General features: G+C 41.7%; 2 protein-coding genes across 2 annotated transcripts in view; both read right to left on the bottom strand.

Moving 5' to 3' along the window:
- LOC125299292 (beta/gamma crystallin domain-containing protein 1-like) overlaps positions 1-148 on the bottom strand; it is a 33239-nt gene extending 33091 nt beyond the window's left edge. Inside the window, exon 1 of the mRNA XM_048250523.1 lies at positions 133-148. Coding sequence (XP_048106480.1) covers positions 133-148 — 16 coding nt within the window. The remainder of the gene's footprint in view (positions 1-132) is intronic.
- Positions 149-5000: 4852 nt separating this feature from the next.
- LOC125299665 (melanocortin-2 receptor accessory protein 2A-like) lies at positions 5001-16787 on the bottom strand. Its single transcript, XM_048251039.1, has 3 exons — positions 16332-16787; positions 14975-15074; positions 5001-5808 (listed from the first exon to the last, which is right to left on the bottom strand). Exons 1-3 carry the CDS (start codon positions 16456-16458, stop codon positions 5451-5453), a joined length of 585 nt encoding a protein of 194 aa, XP_048106996.1. The 5' UTR covers positions 16459-16787; the 3' UTR covers positions 5001-5450.
- Between the last annotated feature and the right edge of the window lie 1255 nt (positions 16788-18042).

The following is an 18042-nucleotide window of genomic DNA, read 5'->3' as shown; positions in this document are numbered from 1 at the left end:
AACTTACAGTAGCTTGGCTTACCAGAGCAGCAGAGTGTGTGTGTGTGTGTGTGTGTGTGTGTGTGTGTGTGTGAAAGAGAGAGAGAGGGAGAGAGAGTCCTAGCAGAGGATAATGGACACTGCAAGTGATACCTCCCTGTGTCACCATGACGATAGTGTCAAACAGAAGCCATCAGTGTTTGGTTCACATCTGCTGTGTAAGCCAAGAACCCCCAACACACACACACACACACACACACACACACAATCTCCTTCATCCTAACACACACACGTTTCTGCCTGCGTGCATGGACACGCACGCATGCGCGTACACAATTGCCCCATACCAACACACACACACACACACACACACACACACACACACACACACACACACACACACACACACACACACACACACACACACACACACACACACCATCTACACATTCCCCCCATCTAAACACTCTAATGAAAGACAGTAGAGAGCAAGAGAAAAAAAGAACGATGGAGAGAGAAAGTTAAGAAGGAAAACAAGATGGGATGGGGTTTTTTCTTAACGGGCCTGTTCTCAGTCCTTATAGTCTTATGACTGAGTTCATTACAAGCATACCTAATGAACTATGGTGTCACAAACAACATCTTCATCATCATCATCATCAACAACAACAACAGCAGCAACAACAACAAGAAAAACACACAATGGAACATACACACTTACAGGACATACAGAGAAGAATTGTTGAGTGACTCAATTTCCCCCTCTTGTGGCTATCATAGTATACTGCAGCTCCCTGCTTTGTCAAATTCAGATAATTGTCTCTCACAGTCCACTTGTTGTTTGTCCAGTATGTGAGGTCACAATAACTCGACAAAAGCTCGACCACAGTCCTGCTTGTGTAAATGAGAGGAGTTTGATACATTTTGCTTTCTCATTCAGCAAATATTTTTATCCAAATGAACATACAATAAGAAAAAGATATGAACTGTTATACATCCCTGGTGGCTCAGACCATTGTGTTGCTTGTGGTTTGCTTTACCAATTCAGCTACAGGAACAGCTACAAGGTCAGAAGTACACACGTCTCTGGTACAGTGAGTGTCAGATAATAGCTCCCGGCAGAGAGATGTTTCCAGAACAGAACAGGTAGAGCAAGGAGCTCACTCAACCAAGGTCACTGGTTCAGAACCCAGGGGGCACAAATACTGATAAAAATGTGTACCTGTACTGGTTGCTTAAAAGTTGTTGTTGTGGTTCTTGTGTGCAACAAGATGGGAGAAAGCAATATATTTTCTATTTTTATGGATATAATAAGTTTGGCTCAACCTATGCTGATTGAATAAGAATGTGAGGAGCTACAGTATATATATATATATATATATAGAGAGAGAGAGAGAGATATTTTAGAGATAGAGTGATAACCGGCCAGTGTGTGTGTGTGTGTGTGTGTGTGTGTGTGTGTGTGTGCATGTGAGGGGGTGTTGTGGGGGATCCCCACAGGAGGCTTCTGATGAGTTGGATGTGATGGAATTCTACGTTCCCATGACGATCAGGGCCATTCACATCTGAATCATACTTACAGGCCAGCGAACCAGGAAATGAGTGGAAGTGTAGGAGCCATTTGTAATCACTATTATTATTTGTGGGTTAATTGGGCTTTTCTTGGTTTAGTCACTGGGGGCGTTGTACACTGAGTGTTAAATCACATGAATGTATATGAACAGGTGTTCATCGAGCAATCAAGAGGTGTGGGTGGCGGGGAACATACAGTTCAGTTCTTAACGTGATTGTACAAAAATGGCAGCACACTACAATAGCACATACAGCCACACTTGGCAACATACAGCAACAATGGGCCATTGAACTGTTGAGTGCTTCACTTAAGGGAAGAGGAGAGATAGACTTCTCTGCATAGTCTGTCTGCCTCTTCACCCCCTCCATGTTTGGATACTGTCTGTCCACTAGCCACTTTTACCACTGTCTTTCTGCCTCACTGTTTGCGTGCTATATTAGCACATTAGCACATATGCATAACCCCTCCCTCCATGCCACAGCCGAACTGTGGCCACACTTATACCTTTTCTTTAAATAGTTAAATATATAGATATATATACTTTACTTTCCTTTATTTCTGCATTGTTGCACTGTTGGACTTACTCATTTGCACTATCTCCATGACCACTATCACCATTGCACTCATTCACACAGAGCACCTTACCTTACTTACTATGCACAGAGAATCACAGGCTCAGTCCCGGCCTCAGTCATTGCAAGCGCCTCTGATTGATTAATCACCACTATGTGGATACTGTTTTTATAAATGATTTAGATGAAGTGTTAGTATAATTTGGATTTTAGTATATTTAGCATATTCTTTATCTTCTACTGTCCTTATTGCTTAGTTGTGTTTTTATATTATATACTTTAATTACTCTTTCTGCTGTTAAAGAATGTGTTTGTGTTGTCTGTATGCTGCTGAGACCTTGAATTTCCCCTGGGGATCAATAAAGTATCTATCTATCTATCTAACACAGCACAAGGGTGATTTATGTCAACTTCAAAATCTGCAATTGACACCACTCAACCGGACAACTGTTAGCACATTTATATTTGCACACGTTGAGAACACTTGCCATCCACACCAGAGGTTGAAGATTTGAAATATGACCACAGGTCAGTCTTGACCCTGGGTCCTCATGAGCACTGATCCCGTTTGTGGTACGAGACACCAGTGCTGCTACTGCTATACGGCTTCATCAAGCCTCACTCTCATCTAGTTTTGGGCTTCATCAAGCCTCATTCTCATCTAGTTTTGGGCTTCATCAAGCCTCATTCTCATCTAGTTTTGGGCTTCATCAAGCCTCACTCTCATCTAGTTTTGGGCGTTCTGGCTTTGACCCTTGCCCTGCTGGTGATGGTGCCTTGCTTTAGCTGTAGAACCATGTTGGAAATATATTTAACCACTCTCTCCAGTCTCCCCGCTGTGTCACACACACACACACACACACACAAATACAGTGAGAAGGAGAGATCACCTGCTGTATGGATCATCGCTCTCGAATATTAAACAACAGTCTACATCTTATTGACTTTCAAATGGTAATTCCATAATTTGAGATCTGTAAAGAGGACAGCTCTCTCTCTATCTGTGTATGTGTGTGTGTGTGTGTGTGTGTGTGTGTGTGTGCGCGCCGCATTTGTATGCTTGAATGGCCTGTCCTTTAATAAAACATAACACATTCAACAGTATATAATGAACTCACTAAGATTCAAAGCACAAATTTGTACTTTCAGAATGCCCACTCACTCACCTGCATAATAAAACACACACACACACACAGTGTGGTGAAATTATGCAGTCAGCAGACACAAGATACAACTCAAACCTGTGAGGGTGCTTTATTCTAAAAAAAAATGATCTCACACACTATTTGTGGTCTTTTGGCTAATGTGTGTTGTCTGTGTCTGTGGCAAATGAAAACGAATGAAAAGGACAACCTACTCAGAACAAAGGCAGTGTTGGGGTGCTGGACCTTCAGTGTGCTGGACTGGGCTTAGCTTGGCTTCCCTCTACAGCCCTCTCAGTCCATGTCTGCACGTGAAAGCACCAGGGGGTATTCCAAGTATGTGGTTTAGTGACAAACCTGAGTAAGTTGTAAACCTCCTACAACAAGAGCCCTATGGCATTGTTTTGTTAGGAGAATGAAGCCATACAGTTCCTCTATGAGCAGGTTTGCCCCTTACTGAGTTAACTTGCCCAGGTAAACCATGTACTTGGAATACCCCCCAGGCCATGCGGCTTTGTTTATGTTTATGTTTTGGTCCTAACCAAGCGCTCCCCCTACCTGCCAGGACCTGGCATGGCGCCGAGACACACACACACACACACACACACACACACACACACACACACAGACACACAGAGACGTGCGTAATTGCAGGATCACGGGAACATAAATGGAATACTTTATTTTCAGCAACCTAACAAAACAACACTCTTTGTCCTCGACACCAACCATTTCTATTTCATATTTAACACTTTAAATGCTGAATACACAAATAGCAATTATTCCACACATTATTTTTCACGTTTAACATCACAAAGCCTCAAGCAAGGTACACAAAGATAGACGTCTTGCCTGTCGATGAAGACATGAAGAAAGCACAGGGAGAATATATATATTTTTTTTTTTGGTGAAACATATGGTGAGTCTCGTCACTGTCAAAACCTGACCAGCTGGCTCCGAGCACAGTGGCTCAATGGAACACAGAATCTTCCGGAATTGGAATGGGTTCCACTGACAAAGCAAGTTCTGGTTCAAGTCATGTTCCTTGTTTATCTATATCTATCAGTAAAATAGCTGCCAGTGACAACATCCCTCTGATTTCAGTACTGGAAACAGGTGCCAGTAAGCCCAGACCAGGTTTTGGAGGTCCCAGTGCATGTTCCATTGTTGTCCAGTCTCTGGTTTAGGTCAGCCCTGATGTGAGACTAGGGATGTAACGATTACCAGTATAATGGTAAACCACAATAAAAATGTTGACGATAATATCCGTTTTCATTTCAAACATCATGATTATCACTGTTGATTGTACCGCGGTGTGGAAACCGTGTGTTTAATTCTTCCCAGCTTCATCCGAGCCTGCTTTTGACATATAGTAGGCCTGGTACAATGGAACAAAACTGGTACCCTACTGATTCTGTTGTCTAATTGATGGTTTTAACTACGATTCGGATTACTGTAGGCTACACCTTTTACAGCTTTTATGTTCACGTCCACATTAAATCCATTCCACTCACGTTATCAGCACCACTATTGAAAAAGCTGTTGGTAGCATCAGCTAACTAGCTCCAGATTTTGGAGTGCAGGGGACAAGCCGAGATGGGCTATGAGACATACGTTCACACTCGGTATCATGTTTCAATACACTTTAGGTCAATATCACACCGGAATTCTCCTTTAAGCTATAAGCACATAGCCAATTAAACATGAAGAAAAAAAGTAAACGGGACACTTTTTGAAACTATAGGTTGTGTTGGCCTATTAGTGCTTTCTGAACATATTGAACACACTTTTAGAAATACTGTGATAATACCGTAAACCATGATAATTTTGGTCACTATAACCGTGAGGTTAAATTAAAATAAACCGTTACATCCCTATGCGAGACCAGGTTTTAGAGATTCCAATGCATATTCCATATTGTCCAGTGTCTGGTATAGGTCAGCCCTGATGTGAGACCAGGTTTTAGAGATTCCAATGCATATTCCATGTTGCCCAGTATCTGGTTTAGGTCAGTACTGATGTGAAAGGTCTGTCAGGACACATTTCTTGAGTATCTTGAAGATCTAGGGAGTGTTGACGGTTAAGGATCCCCTATTTTCAAACATAGGAAAGGTCCTGGTGAGGTTCTAGAAGGTTCTAGCTCGAAAGCTCAAGGATCATCCGTTTCAAATAAAGGGTTGGTCCTCAGTGGAACGTGTGAGCTCGAGTAGTGCCATGTGATTGGTCCTCAATGATAACTGGCGGCTCAGAGAGAAGTAAGTCATCATCAGTGACATTCAACTCGGGATTAGATGTCACCACGACATTTGGAATATTGAACTCTGACAGGAGGTCACCGTCGGAAACGACCCCATCAGGATTACAGCCAATAAGCTTGCCAAGGGCGATGACATCTGGCATTTGATTGGCAGTCTGGTCCTGTGACCAGCAGCGAAAAGGAGGGGAGTGGGAGTTGGCCAGTAGGGGGCGACAAAACGCCTGGGTGCCCATGTCCACCACACAAGTGCCCACACGAACTGATTTCACAAAGCCTTCTGAGTGTCTGAGAGAGAGTGAGAGAGAGAAAGAGAAAGAGAGAGGAGGGAGTACTTAATTGATCTTTTAATACATCAAATTAAACACCCTGTGTCACTGATGCCCTCACAGGCTTCATCTATGTGGGAAGATCAAACCTTGCATCTACTCCGACCATCATCACATCTCGCTGTCTCAACACACTGTTTCAGAGAGAGAGTGAGAAAGAGAGAGAGATTTGTTATTTTTTCCCCTCTCATGTTACATCTCTCTATTTTATTGTCCATTGATGTTGCAATTGCATTCACTATACTCTTAGATGCCATTCTGGACTGGTGGTGCATGTTATCATTCTGAGCCCTATCTAGTCCATACTGTGTCTCCTGTCTCCTCTTGTTCACAGATGTTTTTTATAAGAAAAAGAGGGGTGAATTAAGGGGCATTCGCACCAAGAACGATAACGTTAACCATAACGATAAATGCGTCCACACTGACCAACGATAAGAAAAGCCTCTCCTTGTGTTAATGAATGTGATGGCTAAAATGTGATGGGTTCTGATTGGCTGTTAGCTTTTTATTGTTCTTAAAATTGGTCTGAAAGTGATCCCCAACGATATCGTTCTTCATGTCGTTATCGTTATAGTTTATGTGTAAACGTTGTCATTCATATTAATGATAATGATATTTTTTTTTATAGTAATCGTTACAATCGTTCTTGGTGTGAATGGTCCTTTAGAAGGAAGAAAGCAGTGACCCATTCTCAACTGAGAATTCTGGGAGAGTGTGTTTGATCCTGTCAAAGCACATGTAATGAGCTCTCAGATTAGTTTGGCTCCCATGCTAAGACATCACAGGAAAGGCAGGAAAAGAGGATGGAGCCAAGAGAGACTCTTCAAGGTCTGTTCAGATCATCACCTACCACCGCTTTATGGGATTATTTTTATGGGATTCATTTTACTGCCAAGAACATTGCTCTGATCTGAGAATTGAGTTGGTTCTTTAGTAAGGAACTTAATCCTGTGTGTTCAGACTGACTAGGCTTTCGCTGCAAAGGATGAGAGGAGGATGAGGAGAGAGCGAACGACAGAACGAGAGAGAGAGGAGCGAGGAAAAAAGGCAGAATAGGCCTTTCTGGCCATTCTGACATGAAATAGTAGGGCAAGCACAAGCGTTAATAGATATTGAAATAGTAGGTCAAGCACAAGTGTTAATAAATACATGAAATAGTAGGTCAAGCACAAGTGTTAATAAATACATGAAATAGTAGGTCAAGCACAAGTGTTCATAAATACATGAAATAGTAGGGCAAGCACAAGTGTTAATAAATACTGTATGTTAATGAATGTGTTAATAAATACATGAAATAGTAGGGTAAGCAAAGGTGTTAATAAATACGTAAGGGATAATGTATAGAACGCCGGTCATTATGGGAAAATAAGTCCTGACAGGGCGAACCGGACCCCGACGCTTATTACACGGCTACAAACAAAATAATAAACTCCCCACAATGTGACTCTTTAGCCTACATAGCCTAGGCCAGGCTTGGAATTTCACCATTCTGGAGGCAAGGCCACTTGGCCTTCAGTTGGGCATATTTGGTGGGGGGCACAAAGGCCACATGTCAGGGCACCAAGGCCAAAGTAAACTATACAGTAGTAGGCTATAAAAATGATCAAAGTTTTATTTAGCCTATTCACTGCAGTAGACCTGCATCACTGTATGAAACATTACAAAAACATGAAACATGACATTACATAGAACTGTAAATCATCTGATCATCTAATATTTACAGGTATCTAGGCTATATATATAACATTTATTTTATATTTGGCCTGTTATAAAATCATGTATTGAACAATTTAACCACAGCTCAGCTTTAAGAAACTCAAATAGACTAGATGCATGCTTAGCATTTTGTGCTCATTAGGCTAAGGCTACTTTCACAAACTCAGTCAGCTGTCCTCTGATTTACCAATATCTAGGCGATATTTGTAACATTTGTTTTGTATTTGGTTATGAAATCATGTGGAACAATTTAAACACATAGTAAAACTTAAAGCCCAAATTTGGAGACATCCATGCATGTCGAAATTTACTGCAAATTCAAAACTGGATTACTCTGGAACGGCTAACTGTACAGGGGACTGCTTACACCTTTGTGTTCAGTAAGGTATGCTGTTTATTCTGATATTGGTTTGTTGTGTGTTAAAAGAAGGGTTCGTGAAGTATTCCACCGAGATGAATGGGTTGGGAGATCATGGGACGCAAAACCTTCAGTAGAATGTATGATTAAATTGAATTATATTATTTACTTTTCTCGCGAACCGTTCAACTATCGGGTAACATAGTTTAAAAGCTGAGAAAAAGCTCATTCATGTGATACTTGTGATGTCTGTGTGATGAATAGGCTACTTTGCGAGTAGTTCAACTGAGATGAATGGGTAAATTTGGACGCACTTTCTTTCTTGTGCTGTCACTGTCTCCACTGCGTAAAAGACTAAATTAATTTGCGCTGTGAATGCTAAGATTATTTTGACAGGCCACAGGCTAATGGTAGGATGCAAAGCATAATATTGAAAGAAGGGGGCACCAAGGCCACCGTGGCCTGTAAACCTCTGATTTTCAAAGGGGCTTCACGGCCAACGCAAGGGGCTACGACGGGCCGTGGCCGGTCGTGGCCGCCGTGAAATTCCTACCCTGGCCTAGGCTATAGCCTATTTGTTACCGTTTCATTGTGGCTTTTGGTGAGAAACAAATAGTTCGCAACAGCACACGCTGAACTTGAATCAAACATTCTTTAGAACACAGCTGATCAACCATCTGCTTTCACTTTTGAATGAAGTTCCAGTCCTTGCGCAGTAATATGAAAGACGTAAATTAGAAGCACAAAGCCCTTTTTCCTTGACAGCGGTCTGTTATACTTAGCAACGGTCTGTTATTGAGAATTAGCAGACCACCGAACGTTGGGAAGACCCATTCAAGTGAATGGAGCATTCTGCAGCACTCTGAAGAGCCGTGTAATAATGTATGTTAATGAATGAAGTCCCTGTTCAATTTAAGAGGCCGTTTACACGACACCGCCGGGTGGATTTTCTCTTACCGCTTTCACACCTTTAACGACTCCGGCAAGAAAAAACCTCGCGTGTACACACAGAGGTATAACCGGCTAAATGTGCTGTAGTGCATATGCCAGACCAGTCGATGGCGCCGCTGTGCAGAAGCTTCACGATAATATCACGTAGAAGAAAACATTGTTGAAACCATAATACCTCCATGGTTGAAACAGTTTAAGCCAGAGAATGTCTAATAAGTGCTCTGGTTAAGCAGTCGCATGAAATAAGGAGACTACAGACAATTCGGTTTTCAATTCAACTGTTAAACTAATAAAGTTCATTTTCAAGGTATGTGACTGCTATGTGAAATTTCAAATGCTTTGCCTACGCATTGCATTAGGTCTGTAGCCTAGAAATCTAGACGCGCCCCTAGCGGCAGCGAATTACATTTGCTGCCAGGGCTAGTCTAGCAACTCTCCGTTGGCTTGTGAGCTCCAGAAATCGAAACTTAATCAGGCCAATGAAATCGTGTATAGAGTCGTTAGGTGGGCTTAACATAATGATTGATGGCAGAGTTGCAACGGTTTGGCTTGAATTCCCTGCTACTTGAAAACAAATAAGATGGATGTTGCTGCTGGCTAACAGTGTGACACGAAGTTAAGCTTTTATTAAGTTGGCAAACGCTTGAACTAGCCAACCAGTTCGCTGGTGGGAAACGATGGGACTCATAGCGCTGCCGCTGTCCTATTATTGTGCAGAGGGAATTTGAAAGACAACTGATTATCCCGCCCCTCGGACTGAGCACTGCGAACGGTGAGTGTCCAGACCCTACATTTTAATGTGGGTCTGGCTCGTCAGGCTAATAGGTCTGAGCACCACTGGAGAAAACACTAACATGCAGTAAGCTAAGTTAAGCTAACGTGTGCTTCTAACTTAGCCACTAAAAGCTGATAGGCTACATTGTGCACATAAATCATGACAGCGGAAAGAAAAACATTTTAATAGGATAAATAAATGGTTTGGTTTGTTTTGACAAGCAACATGTCAGGTCGAGTGCCGTGGCTGTGTCGTCATAAAGTTGCCGGCTTCGCACCTACAGGCGTCTACATGGCGAAAGTTAGCCGGCGGTTTCAAAAGTTCCCACTTCGGAAGCCGGTTTCAAAAGAGAGAGAGTGAGAAAGAGATAAAAAGTTGCTTTCCCCATCTAACATTACATCATTTTCTTTACTAAGGAGGAGAAATCCTGAACAAAAATAAGTCCTGTTTGCCCTGTCGGGACTTATTTTCTGATAATGACCGGCGGACAATACATTATCCCTTACGTAATTTGTAACACTAGCTTTGGCAACACTGTACTCAAGCAGTGATGCTCATAAAGCACCTTTGCATTTGACAGGAGAGAGGAAGCAGTCAAGGAAGATGAAGATGAGGAATAGCAGAGCATGAAGTGAGAGAAGCTGAGTAGAAGAGAGAGGAAAGAAAGAAGGGAGTGAGGGACCAATGAGATGAGAGAAGAGGAAGAAAGAGAAGGACAAGAGGGTAACAGACTGACGAGATCAAAGAAAGAGCTATGGAGAGAGATGCAGAGAAAGAGAGAGAGAGAGAGAGAGAGAGAGCGCGCACAGGGCAGTGACAAAGGAGAAAGTGACCAAAATGATGAAGAGGAAAAAGGAGGAGGAATGGAAAGAAAGGAGGAGGAATGGAAAGAAAGGAGGAGGAATGGAAAGGAGACCACTGGAGAGCAGGAGAGACAGAGAAAGGACAGTAAAAAAGGAGGAAAGAAAAGGAGGAGACAGGAGAGAGAGGGGAGCATAATTTCATTATCTATTCATTCCTGGCATAGAGAGGCTGAGAGGAGGAGGAGGAGGAAGAGGGGAAGAGAAGAGGAAGAGAAAAGAAGAGCAGTTATGGATGAGGAGGAGAGGAGAGGAGTGGACACCCACTCGCAATGGCAACCTCCACTGATCTGTGAACCAGCACTTCATTGGATGACTCCCATTATCATCAAGATGTCCTCTGTCTATCACTCTTTTGATTGTGTCTGTGTGAGAGAGAGGGAGAGAGAGAAATAAAGCAGGTGTGTGAGTGTGAGAGAGAGAGAATGTGTGTGTGTGTGTGTGTGTGTGTGTGTTCATCGCCATGTGTCACCTGTCAGGTGTGCATGGATAAATGCACCAAATCCCTGTTTCTATGGCAATATATATATATATATATATATATATATATATATATATATTGTAGCGATCTCACCCTCAGATAAGATTCACCTTATTACCATGTCTCAGCCGCACATGCAACACACAATAAGGGTTTACCACACACATCAACACGGGGATAAGCACATGAGGTACAACCAAAGAGACTAACATGCTAACAAATACACAACATGCTAAACGTAACTACAACTATTATAACCGACATTACACATTCTAGCATTCACTCGCACTGCATTCTGGGAGACACTCATATTCATACTCAATATTATTTATATATATATATATATATATATATATATATATATATATATATACAGTGGGCAGTGCTTCGACTTGGCCAGCTTCCTCAAGGTCCGCTGGGATCACATGGGTATCACGCGACTTTTAATTTGTATTTTTCCAGTGAGACGCTGCAACAACCCAAACAACCGTAGATGGCTCAAGTGAGCAGGGTGTCTCGTAAAAAGAAATGGAGCCTGGAAAACCCTACACAGACTTCACTACAGACTTTAGCAGACTGGTTTAGAAATAATGTAATAGCCAGAAATATGCCTGCCCTGCCCTAATAAAGAAATATTTGGTTAACTGCGAAGTGAATCCCGCTTGCAGCCGTGAGAGACGCATGACAAATTAAACATTCTGGTTTTCTCCGAAAAGTAACGATGATAGACAGACATCATTTGGACAAAATATAGAGCATTAACCTCCGTAGCTCAGCCAAATGCCTTCCTGTTACGTCCCTGTTATCACGGAGTTACAGGCGATAAACCATTTTTGATGGTCACAAGTTTACTTCATTAGGGACTGTTCGTTATTTATTTAAGGGCTACCGAGGAGTTTTGGGAGCATTAGTCCAAAAAAAGACGTGACCCTCCCTCGCCAGCAATACATTTTTCTATGACCCTCCAAAGTGATTATGAAAAATCACTGTCAACTTTTTCCGGGTTTATCGCCTACTGTATTTTAACGTTTTCACATATTTGACCATAAGCCGTTTATCATAGGCTATCACGAAACCAAACTACAAAGGCGAACACTTTAACAGGGGGAATTAATTGGGCATGAATCATGCTGAACGCTATTTCGCTACCTTAGAATAATGAGGTTCTATCTGCGTTTTGAGTAGGTACAACCAGGACGATTGAAACGGGGACGAATGAAACATTCCGGTTTTCTCCGAGTGCAACGATGATAGACAGTCATCATTTGGACAAAACATGGAGCATATTAACCTCCGTTGCTCAGCCAAATGCCTTCCTGTTACGTCCTGGTATCACGGAGTTACAAGCGATAAACAAGCGACCATTTTTGATGGTCACAAGTTTACTTCATTAGCGGTTTATTTTTTTGGATTATTAAAGAGTGTTTTTCATTTAAAGGTTTGACTTCGTGCTTATTCAGTAGAGCATTTAGTGCTCTCCCCAATCCCAGACGTTCACATTGCATGTTTGTTTGTAATGGATGCAACCGCGAGATAGGCCATGCGTTTGACAATAAGTTGTTAACAGAACCAAGACATATAGCCCAGCAGCAATCTAGGGACTGATCGTTATTTATTGAAGGGGCCACCGGAGAAATTTTGAGTGCTTCAGTTGGAAGTTGCATGACCCTCTCTTGCCTTTTAGAAATTGTTCAATGACCCTCCGACAGAATTGTTAAAAAAGACATGACCCTCCCCGGCCAGTTGTCTTCCGCCCGCGCCACAGCCACACACTTTGTGATAACGTTCTTAAATCAATCTTTCCCGTGAGCTTGCATGCTACCAGTCCTTCCTTTTCAAATGTGTTGCGCCTGTTTGCACAATTTCACAAATAATCATATGTGATTAATAGTATGACAAATAATCCCTGTGCACGGGGACCGAAACAATATATGCCAACTTTTTCCGTGTTTATCACGTATTTTAACTTTCCCCGCTGTCTTGCCGTTTTAATGTTTTCCCGTAGAATATCCCATATTTTAATACTCTCATAACAGCCCTGCCATCGGGCCTGTCTCTGTGTTGCCCTGTTGCTACCCCTTTCCCTTCCAACGAAACAGATGTCTTCAAATCATCGTTTTCCTTGCTTGAAGGCGAACTTAGAGTGATGTTAACCTATTTAAGTTTAACGGCGCGATTGTCGTGAGAGCACGATTCATTGGCGCTTGCATCTTCGGCCTTATGTCTACGTGCGCACCTGAGGCTACTCAGCTGCAAGATAAATAATTTCCCCTGTTTGTATGTTCACTGAAAGTTGGCCTACCATAACTTACCAACTCTGCACTGTAGACTGGCTATTTAAATTTTTTTGTGAAATAAGCAAATGTATTTGTTCAACTTTATGAAGCAGAATTACGCATAGGCTACTTGGAACATAATACATTTGACAAAGGACAGATGTATGTTGCTAGTGACAAAATATTAACTTTCAGTGTTTTACGATGTCTTTGTCATGGGGAAGTGTTTTTCCTCATGCATTTATTCTAGGTTACTGTCAGTGACTGCCGTGAGAGAAGCGGGTTCTGTGTTTCGTTCATGTCAGTGACTGACGCGAGAGAAGCGGGGTCTGTGTTGTGTTGCGTTGCGTTAATTTATTTTCATTGGGCATACCGTGCCATGCCGTCCACAGCTCTTCAGTTCTGACAAAGGCAAAATTACTGGGGGGGGGGGGGATCCCAAGCAGCTTTCAGCCATAAGGCTACTTTGAGAACATTTCAATTCACCCGACACTAATATTCAAAATGTTGAAAACTATTTCGGCATAGCCTATAAAGCAGTTTAATTAATATGGAATGTTAGTTGTAAACAAACGAGCAACTTGGTGAGGCTTGGCCTCACAGATGCGCTCATGCCTTAGATGGCAGGAAAAAATCTTCACGATAGGCCTATTAACTAACCACCCGATTCACGCTTGGCTGGGGAAGGGGGGCCATCAGACAATTGTGCCCAGTTAATCCGCCCTGCCCCCAAAAAATCACACCTTCCCACCTCTGACAGCTTAAAAGAAGTCAAGAGGACTCCTTACTCACAGACCTATATCACAAACCTGCGGTTTTGAAATCCTATGCAGCTACAGGAGCTTCCAATCGCGAGGATACTATCTTAATCTTGGAATATGGGGAGGGAAGTGGCGCGTCTGCAGTCAGCCAAATATGAATGTAATTCTGCGGCATAAAGCAGATGTATTTGTTTATTGTACAGAAAAATAAAAATGACATGTCAAGCAGTCAATTGACTACATTGCAGTCAAGAAGTAGGGCAAATTAATTTACAAAACCAAAACGTGGGTCATAGCTGTCTAAGCCTCTATTGCGTAGCCTGTCGCCAGATAGTATTAAATCGGCAACAACATTGTTTTCTGCAGAAGCCTACCCAAGGCTACAGATTAATTCTGAACAGTTATTTCTCTACTGGCTCAATTATCACACCACTGTTTTGATTTATGTGAGTTATGCTTAACCCCAACACTGACAATAATGTAGACAGCAAATTTCGATTTCGATTTTCGTTACCACCGTAGTCAAGCCTTAAGCCATACCCAAGAAGCCTAAATCGAGGTAATGTTTAATTATGCATGATTTATTTTGTTATTGAATTCGTAGGCTGGGATTACTCTCGGCAACAATTATGTAAGGGACGGCAGGCAGAGCGATGTACAGTGGCAGAGCGACGCACAGTGGCTGAAAGTGGTACTAAAACTTCACGCAGCTTCACGCCGCGTAATGCGCGAATGAAGTGGTCATTTGTATATCTGAGAGGGTGACAGAGAAAAAGAGAGAGAGAGAGAGAGCGCAGAGGGGTGCGTGTCATGTGTGTGTGTGCCTGTATGCTTACGTGTGGTGTGTCTGTGTGTGTGTGTGTGTGTGTGTGTGTGTGTGTGTGTGTGTGTGTGTCTGTCTGTGTGTGTCTGTGTGTGTGTGTCTGTCTGTGTGAGTGTGTTCTCACTCTTGATGCGGAGCCCCAGTCTTGGTCAGAAGAGTGAGGACGAAGAACATGAAGATGACAAACACAGCCAGGCCAACCCAGAACCCTATAACAATAGAGTCTACAAGGGAGGAAGACAATCATATAACACACACACACACACACAACCATGTTAGAGTAAACATTTACGCACGCTTGAACACACACAGACATAAGCTTAATCATGTGTAAAATGTATTACAGACATCCATTATGAAACACACAAATACACACACAATTGACTCTGCCTTTAAGACATTCTGCTGCTGTCAAGATGTGGTAAATAAATCATCGATTTATTTGAAACTGGAAAAGCCAAAACACACACACACACACACACACACACACACGTTGGTCTCCTTGGATAATCACTACCGTCATACAATCTCCCTGTGATGGCCTGTTGCTAGTGGTTAGACTGGCCTTTCAGTGCTGTTGGCAAAGAGGTGCATGCTGTAACAATTGGGTTTAGGTATCCAATGCTGTTTCTTTTTTTTTCTCAACTACACTCTTAAAACAAATGTGTTGAAAACAACACAACTTGCGTTGTTTTTAATACATATCTGTGTCCAGATAGGGACAACACAGTTTGTGTTGTTTCCTTTTTATATTTGTTACACAATATGTGTTGAAATAACATAACTTGCGTTGAAAACAACACAACTTGCATTGTTTTTTAACACATCTCTGTGTCCAGATAGGGACAACATATTCGTTTTAAGAGTGTAGGCTCCCTATACAGTTGTGGAGTATTTGCATTTTACACAGCTGTTAGCACTCATGGCCTACACCCTTCTTCCCCTGGACACAGTGCATGTGGATTTGTGTACTAACCAGCAGATACTCTCCGAAGAGCTATGTCGATTGACAAGGTACATCACACTATTTTATACAAATAGTGGCTTATTTGCACAGTTGTCGTAAAGTAATTTGTGATTCTCCCGGTCAGGAAGAGCGAAGTTGCAAGGCCGGTTCCCCATAGACAGGTAGAGTGCGTATGGGAGGGCATTTCATCTAAATAGTCATGTCAAGCATGAGCGAGGTCAAGGCGACTCCATTAACTTGGCAAATACATGATGTTGGAACATCACGTGCATTATTACATTCAATGTGCTAACTTTCTCATTCCAATCTCTTTCATAACGGGGGTGCAACAACAATCACTGAACACAAACACACACACACACACACACACCAATCATGGATCCTTGTTATTCTCATTCAGAACCTCTCAAGCATCGAAAGAAACTTACACTCAGACAATCCCTTTCAGAACTGAAATCAGAATCGAAACACACATATCCTCGGATTACTTCTCAACACATAAAGGACAACTTACAGCGATGTGCCTTTAGACCTTCAAAAGACACAGGTTCTTCGTCATCGTAGTACTCGTATTGCCAAACGTAGTTGTCTCCACCGCGGAAACTAACGCCGTTCTGAGTGTTGTTGAGGAGCACCGACATACTGTGGCACGCATCTGTGCGCTCGTATTCAACCCGGTGGCACGGCGCACGCTCTGCTGTGCGGCGAATAGGCTACTCTATTTGGTATCCAGTGTTCCATGCGCTCAGTGTTAATACATCAAAATACTGTCAAAAATACTAACCAAAACCCATTTTTTTGTTTTGTAGCAAACAAAAGTAGATTTAAAAGTAAAATAAAACAGTGCGTTTACCACTCTATTGTTCTTTCTTGGTTTCTCCAAAGATCGATAAAATAATCCATGTTAAAAAATACAAAGGACGTAGGCCTAAGTCCTGTGTATTCAGCTAATACTAATACGTAGCTTCAAGTTGAAAACCGTATGTAACTGAGATTCTACATAATTTCTGCCTAACGCTCTCTCACGCCACGTGCCTTCTGACGTGAAGCCCAGTAGGATACTGCGTGGGCGACCACACAGAAGGCTGCAGGTGCTTTGTCCTTCAAACTAGATACATTGAATATCCTTCTAAAACAACTGAATTGATATCTTAGCAAAGATATTAGCAGAAGCAATTACATTTTTTTTTTAAATTAAAACATCTATTCTATTCTAGATTGTGTTTGGGTTCCACAAGGTAACCTAAAAAAACAGGCGAATGAGGTGGGGAGAAAATAAGTGATTGGTTTGTAGGCTAATGACGACTCATGACTGGTTACTACCTCTCAACAAATTTCAAACAATTGTTGACCGATGACCCCAAAACATTATGTATAGTGGTACAAAATATGACCGCTGCTCAGACCTGCTGTACATCCTCTCCACAAATATGAAATACAACAACAAGTTAGAAAATGTAATTTCGAGGAAATTACCAGTGCATGAAAATATAAACATACTGTATATTAACAACAAACTTTTATTTGGAAACAGTTGGCAGGAGTCGTAGTTGATAACATTTGACAGTTAAAAAGGCTGAACAGTTAAATAGTTGAGTAGTTTAAATAGTTAAATTATTTAATAGTGAATTATTGTAGTGAGGACATTTATTTTGAAACAGTTGTGGGCAGAGGAAATAGTAGTCTTAAGAGAGACAGATTGTATGCTTAAAGCCTGAGACAGAGTATATAGTTTAAAAGTTGAATGTAGATAGTGTAATGGATGTTGATAGACAGAAAGTTGAATGGATGTTTATGGATAGTTTAATGGGTGGATGAGTGAATGGTTTGAAGAGGATGAATGGATAGAAAGTTGGATGGAATGTGCCTTATATCTTTGTAGAATGGAGAGAAACAGAGAGAGTTGGCCTAATTAAGCAGAAAGCAGTTGATAAAGGTGCAATCAGTTTAACTGGCCCTTTGATGGGTCCTAATTGAGCAGCTGGAAGTTGATACAGGTGCAAATCAAGTTAATTAGCCCATTGTGATGTCATCAGCCCATGTTAAGTCTATGGGGAAAAATAAGCTTGTTTTTTGTTAATATCTCAAAAAGTATAAAGTTGAAAAATGAAAAAATACATTCCTCAAATGTCCTTTTCAAGACCTACGTACGAAGTTTCTACGTTAAACGGTTGAAGCTGAATTAGACGCAGAAATTTGGTGGGAAGAATAATAACTAGAAAATG

This window comes from Alosa alosa, chromosome 8 (assembly GCF_017589495.1).
Source record: "Alosa alosa isolate M-15738 ecotype Scorff River chromosome 8, AALO_Geno_1.1, whole genome shotgun sequence".
NCBI classification, from domain to species: Eukaryota; Metazoa; Chordata; class Actinopteri; order Clupeiformes; family Clupeidae; genus Alosa; species Alosa alosa.
This window is presented reverse-complemented; position numbering and strand designations above follow the sequence as displayed.

What these genes read in the sequence shown, in the direction of transcription:
- LOC125299665 (XM_048251039.1), bottom strand. Translation starts at nt 16,458, where the DNA reads ATGTCGGTGCTCCTCAACAACACTCAGAACGGCGTTAGTTTCCGCGGT. An exon ending in AGGTCTAAAGGCACATCGCT is followed by an intron (nt 15,075 to 16,331) that starts GTAAGTTGTCCT and finishes CCTCCCTTGTAG; the next exon opens with ACTCTATTGTTATAGGGTTC. An exon ending in ACTGGGGCTCCGCATCAAGA is followed by an intron (nt 5,809 to 14,974) that starts GTGAGAACACAC and finishes ACTCTCTCTCAG; the next exon opens with ACACTCAGAAGGCTTTGTGA.